General features: G+C 41.1%; 1 protein-coding gene across 1 annotated transcript in view; it reads right to left on the reverse strand.

Moving 5' to 3' along the window:
• Nucleotides 1–24,116, reverse strand: part of npr1b (natriuretic peptide receptor 1b) — a 37,919-nt gene extending 13,803 nt beyond the window's left edge. The window contains exons 1-4 of the mRNA XM_067238321.1: nucleotides 23,357–24,116; nucleotides 13,840–14,027; nucleotides 10,506–10,619; nucleotides 8,020–8,155 (exon numbers count right to left, since the gene is read on the reverse strand). Of these exons, the coding sequence (XP_067094422.1) occupies nucleotides 8,020–8,155; nucleotides 10,506–10,619; nucleotides 13,840–14,027; nucleotides 23,357–24,116 (1,198 nt within the window). The remainder of the gene's footprint in view (nucleotides 1–8,019; nucleotides 8,156–10,505; nucleotides 10,620–13,839; nucleotides 14,028–23,356) is intronic.
• Nucleotides 24,117–24,517: the final 401 nt, after the last annotated feature.

Raw genomic sequence — 24,517 nt, forward strand, 5'->3', positions numbered from 1 at the left:
TCAGCCTTTTTAAATTTGATTTCAAAAGGACAGGAAGTGAGAAGCAAAGGTGGCGGCCAATAATTCAGCAGGAGAGCAATTAAAACCCCAGTAGTGTGGGTATACATGTGTGTCTTTCTGAGTGCTGTTTGGCAAAAGGCAGCTGAGTCATAAATGCAGTCTTGAACATTCAGCTGACTTCAGTTAGAAAAACACATATTCAGTTTAACGATTTACTGGAAACATGGCTTTGCATAACTGTAAGTAGGAAGACTGTACTGTATGCTCACTGTATAATAGTGTACCCCAGAGAGAACAGGCATAATAGAACGTGTACTACAGCACTAGAAGTATGCTTAAAAAATGCAAAGTCACATTCCTAATTAATTTGGGACACTACCCACACTTATTGCTTATAGGTATTGCTCACAATAATACAAAACAGAAGGTTCCTGATTCAATTAGATTCATTATTCGAACCAGGTGTGCTAAATTAGTGGTGGAGCAAAAACCTACAGGTAGGTAGCTCTCCAGGAACAGGGTTGGAGACAGGGTTGTAACTGCCCTTAGCTCATTAACATGTTTGTCTCATTAGGTTTAATTTATGTAGTGGGTTATTGTACAGTTGTATGTGTATAAATGTTACGTCTCCTGCATATAATATATATTCTAAATAGCTTGGGGCGGAACAAATTTGTGTACACGTCTGTGGGACCTTTTGTGTGGGACACTGAGACAAAGGATCTGCTATGCAACGCGATAAGCACATTCCTCAATCAAACATATAAATAGTACCTGTTAAGTTACTACATTGAAGTTATGAAAAGGCCGTTGAAGATACAAGGTCTGTGTTTAGCTCCTTATTGTGATAAGCTGCCAACGAGGTATGTTGAGAATACTTGCCTGTTTTAGCTAACTTAGCCTATCGCTAGTTTAGTATAGTGAGGTTGCTGCATGGAACTGTTGTAAGTATTGTTTCATCTGCAGTTTTCACGGGATTGATGATCGACAACGATGGAATAAAGATCACCCTGTTCTTTACAAAGATGTGTGTGTCTGCGCGTATTACTGGGGAGCTACAAGGGTCATCAGAGTTTCCAGACCCAGAAGTAACTAATGGCACTGTCAGGCCAAATAGTGTCCTAGGGCCAAATACTGTCCTACCTGACGTCACAATGCCGTTCCGATTCAAGGACGCGTCCGTCGCTATGCCGACCTTAAATTCCTGAGATACTTACGCGTGCTAGCAGGAAACTGTCATGGTTGCTATACTGGTTACTAGGTATGAAGTTTTGTATTTAGGCTTATTTAAACCAGTTTATTTTACTCTTAAGATTTAAAGTTTTTACTCCTTCGATAGCTAGTGCTAGCTAGCTAGTTGTAGAATAAACTGGTTTAAATAAGCCTAAATACAAAACTTCCTACGTAGTAACCAGTATAGCAACCATGACCGTTTCCTGCTAGCATGCGTAAGTATCTCAGGAATTTAAGGTCGTCATAGCGACGGACGCGTCCTTGCATCGGAACGGCATTGTGACGTCAGATAGGACAGTATTTGGCCCTAGGACACTATTTGGCCTGACAGCACCACCTCAGATAGACCTAAACCTTCTTAAATGAGCCTGAGATACATTCTCATATAGCATAGAGCATATGCAACTCAGCTGGTGAAGGATTAACAACAGGTTAAAACAATACATGACCAAATCTTCAACTTGCCTGGCTAGCACTGTCTCTCATCAGGAAACATTTTATAGAAACGAATAGTATAGAATAGAATAGAAAATGTTTTCCTACACGCAGGCGGACATTTTCCTTTGGCTTTGTCGTAAGTGATACCTGCTAGATTTACTTTGAGTTTGAGCCAAGCAGAAACGACTTCATTGCTGACGTAAGGTAAGATGTTATCCATTACTTTGGCATCAAGTCTTTGGACTGAACTAAGCTGAACATAGATCTGTGAAAAGACTGCAGACACATTTACAAGCATCCACACTGGTTACGACCTTCCATTAGTTAATGGACCAGGAGCTAAAGTGAAAAGACCGCTGCTGAAACCTGATCCCTCCACCTCCTCCTTATGCTCTCTGTCGGTCTGATGTATACGCTACCAGACTTCGCCATCCATGCTCCTTTATTATTGTGATTATCAATCCATACTATATAATATCAGAGTGAAAAACAACCTATTTTTCTCTCATAGCGCTCCCTTGCTACGTCAAAACAGGAAGGATGAATGAGTGATAATAACTTAACGATGCTCTGGTCTGTCCATTGATATAATGTACTTAGTAGTATGCATCATGTAGCTGTCCAGCTCTGTATTCACCTGCTTTACAAAGCTGTTCTAGACCATCCTTCTAGCCCAGTTCTTTATAAATGATAGAAAATGAATCTCCACAGGACACCAGCTCCGCTTCATTTAATCCTGTTGGAACTAACACAAGAAAAAGAAACCCAGACTGCCAGGAATCATGCAGTGACAAGCCCACAAAAAACTAAACATTCTGTCATTTCCAGGGGACAAAATGTGAATTTCAATCAATAGCATCCACTCAACAGTCCCCTCCATTGCTGGCCAGATGTGCTGTATCTCCAAAGTACATTTATACCCGGACTTTGTTAAAAATGCGTAAAAGGAAGAATGCTCACAATATGCTAGCTTTGATGTTCAATCCATGTTCTAATGTAAAATTCCCTGGATGAGAGATAGTTTGGCAGGGTTAAGAAAAAGAAACACTCTTCAAAGGGAGTGTGCACGTGTATGTCTGAGAAGGTATTCTGGATTTATGAATGGAACGTGCAGGTGGCCTTGTCCCTGTAGGCCAGGAGGTCTTCAAGCTTAATTGGGTGTGCTTTGCCTTCGGCAAGGGCACAACCTTTGTTCTCTCACATATATATTTATTATTTATTTTCGCCCCCCTAAGGATCAGTCAATATTTGGACTACATACACAACGGCGGTGTCAAAAGGTTCGTCTTGTTAGCGATTGCGTTGGTAGTATTTTTATTTACGTTCCGTTGCATGGTTTAAGTAGAAATTGCGTTTTTGTGGTGAAAAGTGAAGCTAACGGTGGCTAATTTGCTAGCCACAGTCACTGACGTTACTAACGTCACTACGTCACTAACGTCACGAAAACACGCGTGACTACCTGTAGCAGAACATTCGTTTCGCATCTGTTAACTTGGGGGATAGCTAGGCTAACTATAGCTTTACTGCAAGGCAGCTGCAGAAACGCCACAAGCAAAGAGGCCAGGGTGATAACTATTTACTCATTTTACTTTGTGATGTGAAACACAATTATGAAATTTAATGTACAATATTAGCTGATATTATTAAGGAAGTAGGCCCACATATACTTTCGGAAACGGTAGTCTGCTATTTCACTGAAGCATTAGCATGACATTAGCCTCTGTTGCCCGGGAAACACATACCACAGTGGTCTATGATGCATAAAATAAACATTCCTCACAAATACATTTTCTTTGTAGGATTTACTATGACATTACATTACAAGTAAACGATTTGTTGGTGAAATTATCATTACCTGTGGTTTCAAACCAGTGTTGCTCATTGCAACGCTGTAGCCTACGCGAGACACACGACAAAAACATCTACAGTAACTTACACAGCTGTTTCGGAAGTCAAACGGCGACAGAACATGTTCGGCACTCCCCTTACTTAAATCAAAAGTCTTTCAATAGGTGAAACCATCTGACTACTAACCTGAACTTCATTGCCACAGCCTAAACTTTGTCAATCTGTTCATGAAAATAATTAATTTCAGCCTAAACCGTACAACGGAACGTTTAATCGAATTCAACCAACGCAATCGCTACCAAGACGAACACAGCAGTAGTCTAGTACTGTTACTGTAGTAGTAGAATTTACCGGGGCAGCTTCTCCACACAGGGCTATATCGCATTTTGCGTTGTTACTGACAATGATCGCTACCAGTGAGCTTTTTATGAATGAGCGATTTTCCACTAAATAAATGTCAAGCTTATTTACGTTTTTGGGGGCATATTTTCAGTTAGCAGATGGTACTGTTCGAATCGCGATTCTATCTTCTGCCGGTAACGTCGTAGAATAATCTTCAAAGGGGGTTCTTTATTAATGAATGAATGCAATATTAGTAAGCTAAATGCCTGAAAATATCACGAGAAGGGAAAACTTAAAAGGACGTTTAAGTCACAGAGATTAGGTCCATTTTTACACCGGTCTGCCAAATGTATTCGTTTTGATTCAGCTATGAGGCTGCCTCTTGCAGGGGAAATGAGAAGACATCATATTTCATTCTACACTTCACTCGTATTTTGAGTTGTAAATGAGCAGCAAAAAAAAGATGCTTTTAAATCTATGTAATATTTATACATAATAAGTAGGCCCTATGCATTTTTATATAAAATATACAGGAATATCAGTTGTAAAAATGGCATTAAAATCCCTGTACAACCGACGCAAGCAAGCACACCCTACAATTTCCCCAGAAATTGTACCCTCTCTAGTTAAGTCTGTTCTCTCCTGAAATATATATTATTATCTATAATAGATATCTATTATTTCAGCAACCAGTGTATCATGGTGCTGGTCATGGTGCTGATCTCTGCGAGGGGCGTGGCAAACCATCAAGTCTCCTGAAAAGGAGACCCTGTGGGAGAGGAGGTGACAGCCTGTCCTAGCAGCCTCAGGGGAGGACAGAGTGACGGAACAGTCACTAGTCAGTGTACTTAATGGATCCTGAAAATATCTCCAAAGTTTGCTGAAATTGATCTCAGTGGGAATCCAGATTGGAATCGCAGGCGAATGGGCAGGATGCAATGTTGAAATAGTAATTAATTGTCGACTAAGCTCTGGTGAGAACATCAAAAAGGCATGTAGAAAGACAGGTCCATTTGTTTTGCTGGAGTATGTGTATGCATCGAGTAGCAATGAGATGATTAAATGTCACGGACATTGTCTAACCATCAGAGCAGGTGTTCAGAAGGTGACTGCCAACGGCAGACAAATATACTGCCTTCACACAGACACAATAAGATAAAAACATTACTGTATTCATTATTGTTGATGCCAAATAAATTCATTCATTCATACCATACTGTAATGACAATGTACATACTGGCAATATTTATGTATCATGGCAATGTGACATGAAGAGCATGAGATGGATTGCCAGATCCACAAGGCAGGTGACTTCATTCACTCCCTGTGTTCTAGGGGCACTTCTAGGTTCATTCCAAGGTACAGTATAAATGATTGATAATGATTCTTATGACTCCCAACTTAAAACCAGAGACCAAACACCTCCCATCTACTGTCGCCTACAGACCACACAGTAGACTTAAAGTGACAGACAACCATGGTGACAGAGAGCTTAAAGCTTATAGCTCTGACGATGACAAGGCATCGGAAATGCACTCCTTCCATTATCAGGCACACCCAGGCCTGGCTACAGAGCCGAGAAGAGCAGTCGCCTTCTGGGCAGCAGAACAGCTTGACGCTAAAAAGGACGTACAGTGATGGATATCAGGGAGCAAAGAGAGGGTTGGGGGGGGGGGGGGAAGAGAAGCACATGGAGAAAGGGAGATATGGGGGACAGGGTAGAGGAGAGAGGCTAATGTCAGAGAGAAATTGACAGAACTGGCTCCTGTTCAAATGGCCGAGGGAGCTCTGGTTTCCCCTGATTAGATTTCAACTATATTTCAGGTGTTTTCCTGCAGACTTTTTGTTATGCAACAGGGAGAACAGAAATTGGAGATCCTGGTCACTGGTGAGGGACAAGAATAGATGGTTTCGGAATGACAGAAAAGCAATAGGTCCGAGAAATATTATGATGGAACGAGGGGTCGGGAAGGAGGAATCCCCTGATGACAGGAGAGCAGGTGAGACCAGGCGAGGTAGGACAGATGAGTGAGTCACCAAATAACTGACATAAACGACAGGGACAGAAAAATAATGAGAAATTGAAGGAGGCTCAGAGTGATAAAATAGTACAGAACGGAAGGAGGAGAGGAAAAAGAAGAAATGAGAGAAACAATGAATAGCAACGGGCTGAGTCAGACTAACAAGGCAGTGGGAAGCTGTCAGGAGAAGGAATTAAGAAAAAGACCAGAGTAAAAATCTAAAATAAGCAGACGGAAGTATCAGGAATTCTCTCTCTCTCATGATGTCAACACACCACATTTATACAGATTTCTACCAAGAAAATGTATAACTTTGAAATTTAAACTAAGTAATTAAAAAAAGTTTAAATTCTAGAACACACCCAATTTTGTATGCTTGGCATTGGAGTGTCAGGTCCACAAAACCAACAGGAAATCATTTTTGTGTGTGCAATAAAACATGCTAAAAGCCCTTGGCTTGCTATTGGCAACGTTAGGACTGGTTAACTGAATGAGTACCTCTCCATCTGCTTTTGTCTGCAGCGGATCTTGCCCTCCGGCTGTCTCACTGAAGTGTTTACCTCCTCTGTTTGTCTGCTCATGTCCGGCTGTGATTGAGGACCAACACGTGGTCATTTGAAACTGAGGTCCGCAGATGGGATGGAGAGAAGAAGAGGAGGTGGAGAATTGTAATGGAGAACAAATGGGTGGCGTGAAAAAAGATGGCAAAGAAATTAGGTAAAAGAGGGAAGAAGATGGGGAGAGAGCAGGAGGAGAGCAACTGTACAAACAGTACAAACCCTCACCTGAGTTCATGTCCGTGTCACTTCTGTTACCCCAAGCATAAACACACAGTGACCACCTGACAAGCGACCTCCCAAACAAGTTTAAGCCATCACCCGTCCCTTCCAAATCCTTCATACAGTGCAGCCCTCTCCTTCCACCCAAGCGACTTTCAGACCTGGAGCCTCTCTCCACAAAAGAGCAACAACCAACTGCTTTCCTAAAACCCAAGCACACACGCTCTCAGTCCAGGTCAACAAAAGCTACTGGAAACTGGAGATGGAAAATACAGGCTATGGCGGCTCGCTATGCGCTGCTGATGGCAATCTGGCCAACTCTAGTGAAACTCAGAATGTAGACTAGTGACCTCATGGTCAAGTGTGTGGCCTATGATCGAGTGAGTTCAATAAGAGACAGCGAATGAAAAGCACATTTAAAGACAGCAGTCAACTGTATTAATGGAGTGAGACAGGGACAACAGCATGTCGGGCTCTTTATGACCTCATTGATCACCTGATAGCTGAATGGATTGTGTGCTTTGGAAACGTTACAGAGGTTAGAAGTTAGTTGACATGGGTGGTATTTATCAAGCTTTGAAGCAACGGCTAAATAGTTACCGTTGCTAATGGACACAGAACCTCATTATAATTCAAAGCACTATTTTCAGGGCACACAAGCCAAAAATTGTCCAGGGAAATAATATACATATACACACACACAACCACTCCAAGACATCTTTGAGACAAAACACAGACCCCCATATAGTTATGAAATATATACTGTATTACTGCTGCACAACCAAAAGGTTGCATCTTAGATTTTGAGAGCTTCAAAGTCAACAATCATCTGCCATCTCCTTTCTGACGGGAGTGCAGTCCTATGTGAAAAGGCAGATTTTTATTGAACATTAAATTTAGATGAAATGTCTCAAACTAATAAAATTTGAACCAATTATTTAATCTTGTGGGCACAAACACAGACCTCTGGGCTGAACACGTCTATCTTTAACTGATTCATTTGTGAGTCACACTGCATGGCCTTATTACTGAGAAACCAGAGAATATGGAGCTGCATTAATGACATCACAGCAAGTAGTCCAAATATTCAAACAGGCTGTCAAAAATGTGACTTCTCAAGTTGAAATAGTGAATGTGTTGGGTTACATCACATTCAATACAAATTGGGAAAACCACAGTTTATACATCTAACACGTTGTTCCTGTAAAGCAGAAAGATACACGAAACAACAACCCATGCCATCTTGCAAAGGAACAGACTCAAATATGCACATTGCTGATAAATGCACAGATAGGACTGTTTTATCCAAATCAAGCTTGATAAAAACTCTTAATAAGGATGCTTCTCGAAGGACTGACCGTGGTATGTGCGATTCCACATCCGTTTGGTCACAATGCTCCCTACAGGCTTGGCCCCCGAGGCATCCATGGTCTCGGTCAGGGCGTGGATGTACAGCATCAGGCCGTCGTAGAAACCCCCGGAGATGATGTTCATCTGCCAAACAAGGGAGACAAAAGTAGTATCATCATCTGTCTCAAGACACGCACCTAACTGTCCATGTCTTCCCTCATTTTCTCCTCGACACGTTTGAACGATGTGCTTTGTTATCCACACCTACACAGGGTATTTATAATCTAATCGTATTGTGTATCACAGGGATGAAACAGGTCCATTCATGTTTCAAACTGTTTCCAAAATTGCAATATTATTTCAAATTTGCTTCCCAACTTGTGTTCTAATAAAGTTCTCCATTTGACCAATACTTTTTAAAATCTTTTCTTACTTTCTCATTCTCTAGCGGTGTCCTTGTTTAAAGATGTATTTTTTGTCCGTCATGTGTATCTTGTGTCAAGTGCCCTAAATATAATAGAACTGAGCACTCCAATCAGAATATGGTTGGATTAAGCTCTCAGACAAGATCATCAAATGCTGAGTAAAACCTTCTGAAAAATAAACTAATCACTCTGAGAGAATCCTTGAATATGCAAAGACTGCATATGCTCTCTGTCTGTCTGATGTATACGCTACCAGACATCGCCATCCATGTCCCTTTCTTTTTGTGATTATCCATTCATAGTATATAATAAGAGTGAAAAACAACCTATTTTCCTCTCATAGCGCTCCCTTGAATATGCAAAGATTGGGCAAGTTTATGTAGGTGTTGTCTATTTGCCATTGACAAAGACATTGGAAAAAAAGATAACTTTGAAGACTTGTTTGCCCTTTATATCTTGCAATAGAACACATATTTTTAAACCCTGGGATGATGCGATGGTTGTCTACGATGTGGAATTAATTGGTTTTGAAGAGGTGCCAAACTGTTTTGTCGGAAAAGTATTATATTGCGCCTCTATCCTCTCATTCTAGTATGAAATTACAGCCCCACACGTTTGGATCCGTTTGCGTGTGTGTGTGTGTTTGTGTGTTCGGGGGGGGAGAGGGATGGGAGGGATGGGATGACATGGCCTGTCAGGTCTGTCCAATCTCGTCAACACAAGGTCTGTGTTTTTCTTCAGCCTCTTCTCCTGAAGTCTAAATTGCTAGTGACGCCACTTCTCAATTCGCTTTTAGAAGCTGGAAAAGCATGTTTTGAATGGAGAGAGGCTGCCGTGATTGCTGTGTGATGATAACATGAGGGTATATTTTAAAATTTTCAATGTACAAAGTCAGTCATTTGTTTTTGATTAAATGTCCTAGTTCTTGTAATAAACGCTTTTCTCCTTCTCTTAAAACATTTCATGCAGGAAAAAAAAACGGTCTCAATATAAAACAAACTGAGAACGTTTAACCCAGACAAATGTCAAAAGTTACTTAATTATCCGAGGCCGACTGTGTTAGTTATGTCAGTCTTCTCTCTGCGGGATATGAAAGCTGTCTGTAAGGCATCAGTGATTCAGCTACAGATGTGCCGTTGATGGTAGAATGCCACCCTGCACCTTTGTGGCAAGCATAATGAGAAGATAAGCCTTGATAAATAAAATTAGCTTGCTCCTCTAAATTAAATTGAATCAATCATCCAGACGTTGTACACAAGCTCATTAGCCGTTAAATGTACTTAGCACAGCACATGTCAATTTGTCAAAGGCTTTTCATCTGCGCCATCTACTTCTCTAAAAAGCACCTCACTCAAATGCAGACATATACGTACATGGTATATACATTGCTATTTGTTGTGGTTTACAGTCTGTTGTCTGTCTGTATGATAAAACGGCAGTCAGGAGTGCAGACCAAGTAAGTGAAACTACATGGATGAGTGAAATGTAATGACTGGGTTGAGTGACCTTTATAAGCCACTTCATTCTTGATGGTTTGAGCTAGTTTGGTAATTCTAATGTTAAACAAGGCATGACATCAACCAAAACCTCTTAGCAATAGCATAGTGTGGGATTTTTGCCTATTCACTCATTTAATGTTTTGATAACAAGCTTTAAATGAGCACTCTCTTTGCCAAATGGGGAAACTGGGTACATTATCTAAAAGATTACATGAAATTACAGTTTTTGTTTTTGTACTGGATTTTCAAACCATGCTATATCATTTGCCGCAAAATTAGTTCCAAATATCAGATAATCTAACCTATGCTTGAAATTAAACATCAATATCGTGTTCTGTGTAATCTTTATATATACTAATTTGGATCTCAATTACCCCTCCTCTGGATGGATAAAGGGAAACAATCCTTCTCTTCTTTCACCGGCTCTTCCGCTGTTTTCCCAGCTCTCTTCCTCCCTTTAACTTTCCCCTGCTCCCTTCCTCCTCACGTCTATTTCCACACACTTCCTCTCAGCAACCTACCCCTCCCCCTCCAATGCAGAACACACACACATACACACAAACCTCTTACCAGTGAGTCTTCCACAGTGAAGTTGAACATTCTCTTGGCATCTTTTTTCAGGTGGTTGACAAAATCTTTATACTCAGGGTTCTGTGGTTCTTGGTAGGTCAATATTTTCACACTCTGCAAATATAAGGAACGAAATTGAGGGTGAATGTGGTTGAATGTTATAAAATTATACAGGAATGTAGGCAATTATATTTGTATTCAGGATTTTTAATGAAAGGAATTAATGTAAGATTAATTCTCTGTATTAATCAACCTAGTCTTTTATTCTCAAAACATAACCAGGTAAAACTACAGTGTATTCAAATAAACAATCTATTTCCATATAAAGCAACAACATTGAACCAGCATGCAATCAGCCAAAAATATTTTTTTCAATCAGTAGCCTCCAATACTTGGATCCAAGAAGGAAAAGATTTGTAAAACATAAGTAATGAGTCACAAAATCAAGGCTTTTCAAGAATCAAGAAAGTCTTACTTATGAATATTGAAAGACCAGTGTTTTATCTGAGAAATAAACACGCTATTTTGTTTAGAAATAATCCTGTTCCTTCCCAAACAGGTAAGTGTTATTAGAGTCTGCTTCCTCCTATATTTTTTTGTCAAAGCAACCAGTCATCCATAGGATCTCCTTTGAGACTCCCAATAACCTTCATTAAAACCTCTCATCTGGTCCTTTCTCCCACAGAAAATGTGTGTAGACACTGATCCACTTCAGTGGAGCAGAAAACTAAAATCTCTGATGGTAACAATATAATTATAATAATACAAGTGAAGAGATAAGTGTCCTTAATGGGTTACATGAACTGAAGCAAACTCCCAGACACATTTGTCGGTGTTTAACAACCATACAATAAAGATTTCATTTTTTAACGAAATGTAATTTGAATTAAATATGCTTTCGAAAAGCGTCTGCTAAATGAAATGACAGAAGGCAGAGCTCTAGAGATATTCTATTTCACACATTTATTACAACACCCTTTTGCTCTTGCTTTTTATTTGAGAAGTACATTTCAAATCCACAGGACTGAGATGTCACTAACCACAAGTAAATCTGCCACCTTTATCCCACTATGCTCAAGATTCTGTAGACTGAGTAAGACGAAAATGAAAGCGCTTCACGTTGGGCAATGAGAAAGAGGAGGGGAAAAAAAACAAGATTTGATTTGTCATATAATCCAGCTGCCGGTGCACTCAACACCCAGACAAGTGGGAAAGTGAGAGAAATCAGACAATGATTGCTTTAGGGACCCAATGCCGGGTGGGAGAAAAACAAGGCTGATACCTGTGCAAACGAAGACAATATGAAGGAAGTTATTCACACACAAATCTGGGACTTGAAAAAATCTAATTGGCCACCCCTCTTACTAATTTAATTAATGTCGACACGGTGGCGTCAAACAAGGATTCAAGCAATGTAACTTGCTTCTAACTGAGCTTGCTACAGACAATAGGACTAAACATGAAACCCCAAATGCTCCCATACGCAACGAGAGAGAAAAGTTGTTCCAGGTTTGGTACAAAGAGACTTAAGACAGGGTAGGGTGTCTGTCACGCCTGGAAATTGGTTTTAAGAAGCGCTACAGAGTCACCCTGGTAAAATGCAACCATAACACAATTACTGTTACAGTAGCTACCTGGAGATATCGTAAGCTTGTCCCAGCAAGACAGCGCTTTCCAAACTAATGACAGCATTGATCTTAAAACCACTGTTTCACCTAAGCTGTACCCAAGGGTACGCCATCTGAAGTAAACCTATTGGCATGCTGAAAAAAAATGGTTTGCTGTTGCTGGTCCTGCGGTGAACCCACTTTGAAGACAGTAAGCAAACCAGTGGTTTCGAGACTTGACAAATGTTACCCCATCTTCCTGATTACTCTCAGGGTTTTCTGGCTTTGTATGTTTACAATACGATACTGTTGTGGTGGGACTCATTTCTCGGAATAACAAGTCAGCTTACAGGTCAGAGGTGAAACAAATGGTGGCCTGGTGTTGGGATAATAATCTCTGCATGAATGTGGAAAAAACGAAAGAAATGATTGTGGACTTCAGAAAAACCAACAGGAACCATTCCCCTCCCATCTGCATTGGGGGGGCTGAGGTGGAAGTTGTATCCAGCTTCAAATACCTTGAAGTGCATATCAACGACAACTTCAATTGGAAAACCAACTGCAGCAGCCTGGTCAAAAAGGCTCACCAAAGGCTGTACTTTCTGAGGAGGCTTAAACGGGCTGGTTTGGGAACTACAGTCCTTACATCTTTTTATAGGTGTGTAGTGGAGAGCTTTTTCACCTTGTTTGTTACACTGTGGTACGGAAACTGCTCTGGTACAGATAGGAACGCCCTGCAGCATGTGGTTAAGACGGCAGAGAAAATTATGGGATGTAGACTCCCGGAGACAGGTGACACATACATCAACAGATGCAGGACTGGGGCTACCAGCATTATGAAAGACTTTTCCCACCCTGCCAATAGACTATTTGTCCCTCTTCCCTCAGGCAGGAGGCTGGGCAGCATCAGAAACAAAACAAGCAGGTTAAAGAACAGCTTCTTCCCAGAAGCTGTCAGACTTATTAACTCTGCCACACTGAACAACTGACAAACTGAACTTTTGTCCTAAAAGTTACACTGCATTGTATTACTATGCTGCTGATTTCTCCGTTTTTTTTGTATGTACCTATGTGTGTGTATGATTGGTTATCTGTATTTATTGTATTTATTTATGAGGAGTAGTTTAGTTATTTATTTGTGAGTGGTTTTAACCGGACCTCAGTAACTAATTTTGTTCCAGCTCATGTAGGCCTACCATGTTTTGGAATGACAATAAAAATCCTTATCCTTAACTACTGTATATATTACTAATCAAAGAATAAGGCTAATTCATAAAACTATTTATGTACCTTTGGTAATTAAAAATAAATCTACAGTATGTAGACAGTAAATGTTTTTCAACCCACATTTTAACTCAGTTATTTGCTGCGTGGGGAAGACCATGGCAACACTGACTTGATTATCACCACCCTCTAACTCCATTTAAACATCCTTGTATCAGCATGAGCTTAAGGATTTCTCGCCAAGGCAACTAGAATGACAGTCACTGCCTGTGGTCTTTATTAGGGTGGGCTTGGAGGTCATCCGACCATGCTCTAACATTGATTAAACAGACTACCAGAAAGATGGGTTATTGTGACATTCCTGTCACTTGACAAGGGAGAAACTGCTGACTGTGACTACCGAGCAATAATAATTACAGGTTCCTTTGAGTCAACCCTTCCTGGTTGATTTGGACGAAGCAGAAATCATAATTCCATGCATCTCTGGCTTTCTTAATCCTTACCTGGAAGACTTCCCTGGCGACAGCATCATCAGCATCCTTTCGGGCCCAGGGCTGAGCATGCTGGGATTTGACGCTGTTCCCGAACACGTCAATGTAGAAGAAGACGTAGTCCTCCTGGGGCAGCCCCGCCCGCCGGAAGTGAATCATCAACTGCCTGAAGGTGTCAGGGGAGCAGCACACATACACCACTAGGATGAGAGAGAGAGAGAGAGAGAGAGAGAGACAGGGAGTGTGAGGGGGAGAGGGGGAGGGAGGGAGGGAAAGATGGTATAAAACATCATTCAAATATCAAAAGAGGTTGTCAATCTAACCCTCTAGACACACTTTTAAAACACAAGTGTTTTAAAAGTCCCATTCATGCTTCCATTAACATTTCCCCCATTTTTTCTTATGAAACACGGTTTCATAAGAAAGTTAGAGAGAAATTAACATTAGGACTGTGCCAGATTGACATGACTCGTTTGCATACCCGGTCTAAAAAATGCAAGAAACAATATTGACTCAGCAGGCTTCCAGAATGCAAAGTGCCAGTGATCACAGCGGGGTCTGTTTGCTGGAAACAAATGTCATTCTTAATACAACGCATTTGAAGTACGGTTCCAATTAAACGATACTTGCGCTGAGCCAGAATGTAAACAGCTCTTTACTGTAGGGACATGCCAAAGCCGCCCACTTGTCTGTCTCGCACCTAGACTACCATCTGCTACCCGTCACAGCTACTTCTGGCCGTGATTATGAGGAGGGATTGTGACTCACCAGGCCTGGTGGACTTGACCTGGGGGAGGGGGGGGGGTCTTGGGAGAGGGAGGGGTTGAGGGGGAGGGGGGGGGGTCTACAAGAGAGATGACAGGGTATACACGGTGTGTGACCTGAGGCTAATTGTGGCGAGGAGCAGCAGAGCTGTCAGAGGACCCAGCTGAGGAGGGGCTCCATTGGGCCTTGATCAGGGGAGATCACAGCCAGACCCGGCCGCCCTGACATTAGCTCTGCTAATGACTGCTGGGCACTGAGGCAATGCCGGAGTGCGAACTGGGAGTGCGCTGGACCTGAACTTTATCTCTTGCTTGTAACCTTTACATGCAACCACACCAAGCTGGGCTGGCTAGGAGCCGTAAGTGCTGGCAACGTGCTTGGAAGGAAAATGTGAAAAGGGACCATTCTGGCTAAGACAGCGTTAGGCATTGTGTTATGATTATGGTAAGAGTGTGCACATCACAAACCAAGGATTCATTATCTATACTTTTGCTTTCTTGAAAGAGCAACACTTTAGTTTAGAAGTTAAGACAATAAAAGTTAAGATTACAGTTGGGAAACATGTATTTCTAAAACTGAAAATCAAACACTTCAGTGTTGTGTCCCAGGAAACCTTTGTTCTGACATCTATCTGTTTTATCTTGTCTCGTGTGGTACAGTCTAGCTTCACAGAACCTGGCTGGTTGGCTTAGGAAGTCTCAAGAGGCGAGATGACTTTCCTGCAGTCTGCGATTACTGGCTTAGCAAATCTATTGTTTCAGGTTTTAATGGTCCTGAGCAGGAAGCGAAGAGTGAAACCACACCAACAAACCCTGAGGTTTAAAAGAGATCAGAAACACCATACCGTAGGTGAGAAGAGTCAGAGCCCAGAGGCTCAGCTTATAACTACCACATGATCCACGGGTTTCCGTGAAGGAACGTTATGTTAGCACTGTCTCACACCTAGTAAGCACCTAGTAAGTCTTACACCTATAATTACATTATTTAGAAGAATGTATTCAATTTCAACCGCAAAACATGAATACAGTGACTTTTACATAAACTTTAAAGTCGCTGTAAACCAGTACCTACATGTGCTGAAAGACGTCACTTTTTGAAAAGCACAGATGGGACTTCTTTCACAAGACGAGCAGAGTTCAGGATTAAACCCTTGAAACTGAAACTCATATCCACTGGTAAGAGGCTGGGAGGCTGTTATATGAAATGTCTTTCATCTGAAAGATGTTTGTATTTGTGTGATTAACATAGTTCTTTCAACTGGTGCCCAACATCCTTTTCAGCAGGAGATGAATACCAGTCCCTCCGTTATGGGTGTAGAATAAATGCCTTACTTCCTCAAAGTAAATGATGCTGTTCAAACAGTAAACATCTCCAGTTGAGCCAGATACCAAAGTTTGGCAGTCAAATGAAGTCGATTTTCCTCTCTCATCTTTTGACTCAAATGGTACGTACAACCTTGCTTGAAAGGAAATGGGTCACGAAAAGGAAGGAGCCATGAAGAGGAATACAGAGGGGAGGAGGGGAGAAATTGATAGAAAAGGAATCGAGCCAATTTCCTCCGTATCGCTATCTTTTCAGAAGAAGGTTACGGCAATCAATGGGGGCTTTTCTACCAGACATCTGGGTTATTTCTGGTATCTTCAATCTCAGGTCAAGTCAATTCTAGGGATCAGGTGTTCTGTCACTCTTCCTGTAAGAGGTATCAAATGAATGCCACGTTTCCACCTGAGGGATTTGTAGGTGAAGGTCAGGCTTCTTGAGTGGATTCAGTCACACTTTGATGCTATGAACTAAATTCCTAAAGACTTTGAACAATTTGGTTACTTTATCATAATTCAGAGATCCTGGATCTTTCTGGCAGGAATGTATGACAGGCAGGTTACACTGACTATGTAATTTCTACTCTACCTGTTACCTTTGATAATACTTGAATTAAGATGTTCTATCTCTGTAGAGTTCACCCACTAAGAACAAATTATTTTCGTTCAACCTTTCTATGTAGATATATGTACAATTCTGCAGAATTATCTTGTCACCCATTCACATACCAAACAAGCTGTCTGAGTGTTTCAATTGGAAGAACAAAAACAGGTAAAACTCCAGGTGCTTGTAATAAGCATGAGTTAATAAGTGATAATGCCTTAGTAAGTTAGTAAATTTTCTTAACACATTTCTGTTAGGCATCTTATAGGGCCCTTATTACCTATTAACTAACACTTACGATAACACTTACCCTAGTCCTAACCCTCACTTCTGTTATTAACACTTATATAGTCTTATTAACACATGTAAAGTGTATAAGGCCCGTATTACTTATTAATTAACAAGTATTACAAGCACCTGGTTCAAAAGTATTTCCCCAAAATAATAGCCTAACAGACACAATTTGTGTCTGCTGTATATCCCTGGTGCTTGAATTAAGTTATACGGCTAACTGAAAGATCTATAATTGCATCATAATTACACATTTCTCATCTGATAGCAGACATGAATGTATACGAGCTAAATACTTTCAGTACCAGAGTCTGGATGTAGGGATGGAGGTTGGCACTAGGCAGACTGTTGTGTCTGGGAGCATGGAGTTACTACAGCAAGTGCATGTTGCCACTCTAATTACATCTCTTGTAGTTCCCTTTACTTAATAGTATTTAATTATGAATGCCTCTCCGCCAGTACTATCTTCCCATGTGTGTCAGTATAGTTACCCTTCTGACCTCCAACAGTATATTACATATATTATTCTTCCTTTCCTCAAGAACACAGCATATGTTACAGAAGGCTACTATTATCAACATGCCAGTTCTTCAGGGAACAAAGTAGTTTCCTTTAGAGTACAGGCTACACACAGAGAGTACAGGCTACACACAGAACTGTACAGAACTTTGTCTGATCAAAGTAGGAAAAAAAAGAGTTGGAAAATCTTGAAAAAAGCTTTGTAACAAATGATGAAATAAAGAGAGTAAAGTTCAGCCCGCACAAGACATCTGTCACTTTGAAACAAAAAACTCTGAATACTGATTCTCTCTGTTGTCTCTGATAACTATTTTTTCAGTCGGTGGGAGAAAACGACCATTCCATTTTTCCATCATTTAGCAAAATAGACCATTATCTTCACATAATCTCACTTCCCATAATAACTTGGATGTCTAAGTTTCACAGTTGAAATGATAACAAGTGCTATTTCAACACTGCTAATGTTTCAACATGAATGCAAGAGTTGTATCTAAATGAAATGCGAGAGAATGTAGAAAGCATCCCAGACCAAGGCCAATTTTATTTTTTATTCTTTCAATCAATCATTCTCAGAAGGGAATGTCTGCTATTTCGACATCCACTGGGACTTAAATGCGTAATGTGGATATGATCTAGTCTATGTATTTGTGTTGTGTGTACGCAGAAATGTGTTTGCGCACGTTGATGGAGGGCTGGGGGCTTCCTGCCTTGCCTCTGTAATATGCAGACTAACAACCCTATCTCCTCTGTGACTGTCATCTTAATATGAACAGATCACAAATACATTTCCATAGAGTACCAACATGTTCAAAGCGAAGCCACAAGCAACAACAAAAGTCATGTCGACCCCCTCCTTGGACGAGCTCTCGCTTCCCTTTACTGACAGCAGATCTGAAACTACTAAAATAACCTGCCGTGGGCTTGGATTTGGTGTGCATTCATGCAGATCAGGTACCACCAGTGTCTCCCAAAGGTGTGAAGAATCCTTGTAAGTACTTCCCTGCTTCCCTTTTTTGCTCTTCAGATTCCAGGATATTAATTTTTAACTAAGGCCAGATGGACAGAGGGAAACGAGCAGGAAAAGGAAGGCTCGGGCACGGCCTCGTGGGTAGTTTAATTCAGCGTGGTCGCCTGCTGGCTCAGCAACCATGGCGACAAGAGATGAGATAGGTAGGAGTCGACCGGGGTCTTGCGTCATCTCTTTTGGGAAGCCTCGGGGCCATAGGCTGGGGAGGTTCAAGTGGGGGAAAGGCTGATTATCAGGGGCTACCACAGTAATAGGCCCTCTGACACAGTGCTGAAGAGATTTGCTTGCAGTGACACATGTCGGGTGTTTCAGGATTTACACTTGTTTGTAAGTCTGTTTATGGTTACAGTAAGTATATTTATATGTTTCTACAACTTCTCTCACAGTTCTTCTTTGGAGCCTGGGAATAATGTTTTTAGAGTTTACTTTTGTAAACATCAAGTTAGCCCAAAGAGGATAAACTCACTTACAACATGACTCTTTTCTACCTTGCTTCCTTCATAATTTGATTTCCTTTGCTGAGTGGCTTCATGTGGTCTGTCATCAGCACGATTGGAGCACAATATACCTGATTAGCACATCACTGTGGTGGTGGAGGTGAATAGAATGTTGAGGTTGATGAATGAAATGTATGAAGGATTGTTGTTTATGCATCTAATAAATACAATACATATGTACCTTTATTAAACGGCTTTAAGTACTCGTTTCTGATTGGTTGCTATGAATAATAAAATGATGCTATACACGCTAACGGCCAATTTTTTGGAAGAAGCAAAAAAAAATCTTTTAAATCAATAAAATAATTATTTGATATATATATATTATGAAAAAATTATACCTTTTGTTCGTAGCTGTGTAAAAACTGGATAACGAACAGCGATCTGGTTGATTGCGAAATATACCCCTTCAGGGTGTTTCATGCGTTTACACAACAATGCTCACTGTACATTATCCCATACATACAAACAAACACTAACACACACATATATACACATATACACATATATACGCACACACACACATATATTTCTATACACATCTATATTACATACATATATATTTATATGTGTGTACAATATGTCCTCTCTTAGACATTGACAAGCCAGCTACCTGTATGCCATACATAAGAATGTTGCAGACAACCTTGCTTGACAGGGAAATCAATCATATAATTCCCTTGCAAGAGAACATTTTACCTTAAATACCCAGTTGTTTCTGGAAATGAAATGTAATTTGTGTCATTTAAAGTGATATTTTTACACAAAGTGTTAAGCGTAAATAGCATAATTTAGCCATTATTGTATACTAGTTTTTTAAGTGTTAATTTAATTTTTAGTTGAGCATGAGATTCACTCTCAGTGAGATGGACATATATGAGTGTTTGTATTAGAAACATTCCTGGTGTTAAATGAACACTCAAAATTTCCTGTGCAGGATTAAGCTTAAGCAAGTTTCCTGACCCAAATCTGCATTACAAGTAAAAATATATTTTTCAGCTGACTTTTCTCATCAGCATAAAGTAAATAGTTCATAATCCTGATGAGGTTGACTACACTAAAATGTAATTAGGAATCTGGTGTCCAAGACAACAGATGTGTCGAGATACAAGATACGACTGAAGCAACAAACTCGACAAATTGCCTCCACAGAATTCTAGTCGTCATGCACACCCAGTCCACTGGGTTTCAATTAGAGGCGGACCTTTAAGAAATACCATGAATATGTCGATTAAGTTAGACTGTGAATGTAGTCAGGAAATAAAGCCTGTATATTGTACAGAACACAGATGCATATGAATACCTCTTGTGAAACCAAATGAATAACTGAAAACAGATGTCCAACTGACCAACCAAGCATTTACTTTTCCTCGTGACACTCCCCAATTTGCAGCCACCAGCTACTTTTCTAGTGACACACATTTCTTGTAACAAGATATGCTCCAGTTGTTCTGTCATTAGCCTATCCCATCCTTTCACTAAAACTGAAAAGTCTACAATTTGTCAAAACATTCATTGACTTCAAGTCAAATGCAATGCAAACATGCAGTTTATAAAGGCTTTGGACAAAACATTTTTTGCCCTCTGTCTCCAATCAGACTTTCATTAGAAGCTGAATGTAACAATGCTCTGACTTGGCTTTGAGTGCCATGAACATTGATGATACCAAAGGAAAGAACATCCATCTTGCCTGAAGAGCTGCCCCACCAGGGAATACTATTGGGAGTTGTAGTCATTTGTGAAGCTTTCAGCTCAATTGTGGGTGAGACTAGTTCAAAAAAGGTTTGTACTCATTTGTGAAGCTCAATTATGGTATAGATTTGTTTCCCAAAAGTTTTGGTTCTTAGATACTGGTCTGTGTCATTCTTTCCGAAATCAACGGAGCATTGAACAGAGCGCTGTGTCTGTAGTGGCTCCTTGTAATTTGTAAAAAATTGGAAGTAGGGTCAAAGTTCACAATAAGCTCAAGGGCTTTTCGAGTGCAATCTCCTCTCCATTTCATTAAATGCAGGGCAGCTCATTGTCTCTCCACAGACAAGTAACCCTGATAACCTAATCTGTAAGAGACACGTTTTCCTACCTAACAATCTTTTTTTCTTCCACATTGTCAATCCTCTCCCTGCATTTTTGAGGATTCAGTCAGACATCATTTAAATGTCAGTGGGAGTAGCTCAGGCAGACATGGCTGACAACCAAATCCTGTGGTACAGTGCTAATAGAGTACAATTTTGTCTACCCATTCCCCAAACCAGTGTGGCCCCAGTGGGAGCCTGCTATGATGAGTATTTATTTATGGGGCTCAAGGGATGGATGAAGTAGAGGGGTGTGATTGGGTAAAGGGACATTGTGAAACATTTCCTCTCTGTTGATGAATCCTGAGGAAAAGGTCACAGCACCGCTGGTGACAGGACATGGGTGTGTGCGTGTGTGTGTGTGTGTATGGGGGGGGGGGGGGGCGTGTGTGTGTGTGCGTGTGTTGTGTGTGTGCGTGTGTTCGTGTGACATTCGGGGACAGAGGACATTATCTCTCACTGCAGACTCACACGCCGCTCAGTCCCCGAGGCCAGTTTCTCACCATCCTCACTTCCTTTCGTTATCCATCTAACCAATCACAGCGTAAAAACTAATGAGTGTTGGTGCTGTTTTGGCATTTTGAATACGATTTTCTCCTGGAAAGGATCACACCATAAAAGGTGAATCTGTAATGATTCTCACTCTAGGGCTTAAAGTTTATAAAAGCGTTCTTACAAAATTATTTTGGAGGTTTGTCAATGGCTGTTGATGTAATACAGTGCAGTCCAACAGTGCAGTCAGTAAGACGTGTTGCATGCTTTGATCACAAGGTACATTCGCTACTTATTTGGTTAAGCTGTATGTTTACAAAGACTGACAGTGTGACTTTGCATCCGGCAAATAAAATGAAGTTGTTGGTGGCACAGGATCAAGCTGATAAAAGGAGAGGGTGGGAGGTTCTTTTTATTTTTGTATTCTACACAAGCTTAGTGGCATACTCAAGTTAAAAAATATCACTAACTAAATCTGTACCCAGGTTACCAGTTTTAATTGAACCAGTGGTCTCTTTTATTTGCTCATATCTAGTTAGATATGACTAATTGCATGTATACCACAAAGCAGAAGGCCCAGAAGAAATGATCCCAATGACGGATTATGTTTATCAGGAAATACCTACTAATCTGATATGCAGAACACAGCTCCCTTATAAGGTAGCAGGGCCCATGACCTCTGTTAATAAATGTCTTTCAGTGAGACGTTTTTATGCCCCTGTGGGAAACGAGACAGTGAAGCTCATTTGGAACCAGTTGAAAAGCTACTATCTGTGGTGTGCGTGCTGGACTTGAAAAAGAAACAGATTGGTTCAGAGATAGCACAATCAGTTTTACGGTACATACTCTGAACAACCATTTATAACCTTCATGAATGCTTCCAATCAATAGAAACACTACAGTATCCACTCGAAAGAGTGTTTTTATATTGTTTCTAAGTGAGTGCAGTTTCCTAGTGAGGGATCTTTAAATGGGCTCCGGAATAATAAAACAGACAGAGCCACAAAACTGCTGTATCATCTCCTGCCACAGATTTTCCGTCTGTTGAGGCAGTGAAGTTGCGGCGCTGTCTGGGCTCTGCCTCCATCGATTGAGTTCATATTTCTGGCTCAGGCTACTGGTGCAATGGTGCCCTGCAGCTAGGCTCACCGGCTAATGCCCCTACTTAACAAGCCTTGCAGAGAATCCTTCTCAGAGGCCAGGGGCCGAAGAAAGTCACAGGGGGGGAAATGAATCACTGTTTAGAGATAAACGAAGTGCCATTGAGCACACAAATACAATTGGACAGTGTCAAACCTTGATATTTCTCCACAGGGCTTAGGTTGGAAGGAGACATACCGCGCTGACAACTAATGGAGAGAAAAAATCTCCCCCTTTTATGAAAGGTCAAGCTATGGGGAAAACAAACTACTTGGTGTACATGATGTGAAACTGCAAGTGTGAAGAACCATATATATTGTGTGCCATGCAATGGCCTAATAAAGGGACAATAATGATATTGCCTACCTGGTTTGGAGAAATAAAGGGTTGTAAAAATGCCTATGTTACCCTGATTAGATATAAATACCCCCACACAAATCTGCTATTGCCGACTTTTCATCTGATGAACCATGGAAACCAGGGAAACCATGTCAAGGGCTTTTTGACCAATAGATGGTCCAGCCATTAATTAACCAAACACTTAAAGCAGAAACTTCAAATAAACCCTAATCAGCTGGTTAGGATATTTGTACTCCTTGAAAGAATGTAGGAACATAGTATGTTCAATGTCGATGAAGAGGAAGTTGTGTCATTCATACACCTGTACATCAACAAACTAAAAAATTTAGGAATGGTAGTTAAAGGAATACTTATTCTGAAATGTGGTCCAACTGAATGGTTTCCTGTTTGTACTTTGTAACTCACAAACTTGAAACAGGAAACATCAACAAAGAAGGACTCACCTCGCCCTTCCTGATGGATTTCGTGGACCAGGTCAGAGTAGTTGACTGGTAGTAGATTCTCCTCAAACACTCGCTCCATGGTGGTTATGTTCGCATTGTTGAACTCTGTGTAAATTCCCTCCACAGCAAAGTAACACGGCCGATCGTCTGCCTTGTGGTCACTGAACATGAGCATAACGTGTTTTTCCCAGCCAAAGTGTTTAAAGATGTGAAGGGCGAACTTGCCCAGCTTCTTGTGCGTGGGACCAGTGTTAGTGATGGATGGGTAGAGGTTGGCGCCATCAAAGCCCACAGCTGGAGCTCCCGCAGTGACCATGGGGACATCCCAGTGGTTGGCGAATCGGGCCACGGGGGAGGCAGTGTAGGAGCATCCTGGTCCAATGAAGGCCCAGGGGTCGTGGGCTAACTTGAGGTCCACTGCCATGAGCGGGGCGATGGACTCCGAACAGATACCCTCCTCGTTCTCACTGTTCTCAAAGACATAGACCAGGTGATGACCAGGGAGGAGGGCTGGGTTGGCATTGATGGTTCTCCGGGCTCGTTCCAAAGCGGGGCCGACTCGTGGCCAGGCCCAGGGGTAGGCAGTGTTTCTCTGTGGAAGGATGATAGCCAGTGTGATGTTCCGGTGGTTCCCGTGTTCCTGGGCATGTCGTCGTGAGTGATGGTGCCTTGAGGACTTGGACTGAACCCACTGTAGACCAAGCAGCAGCAGGAGCAGCAGAACCATCTTGGCTCCCTCCTGACAACAGGGCATGCTCATCCTTGAACCAGAGATAAGTCAGTTTATCCAAATGACCTAAAGATACACAGAGAGGAGACGTTTGAGGTTACATGCATTAAGCAGGTACATTGAGAACTTATGTAAAACACATTTCCAATGCTTATTGTTTAAACATCCAAACCTAACCTCAAGAATGAAGTCATTTGTCTCTCAGTGCAGAGTTGTTTTTCTTTGTCATGGTTGAGTTGACTGTCACAACTTTGTTCAAGTGCTTTTGAGTGGCCTTTGCACCACGGTCTAGAGATTATTTATTAAATTGCGAGACTCAAGGAAGCATCTGAACGCAAACATAATTAAAAAGTGATAGCTAGTGCATCTGCCTATACATTTCGTAAATTGCTGTTGAAACAGATGTGTCCAGATGTCACCGAAACATGTTT

Source organism: Osmerus mordax, chromosome 6 (assembly GCF_038355195.1).
Source record: "Osmerus mordax isolate fOsmMor3 chromosome 6, fOsmMor3.pri, whole genome shotgun sequence".
NCBI lineage: Eukaryota > Metazoa > Chordata > Actinopteri > Osmeriformes > Osmeridae > Osmerus > Osmerus mordax.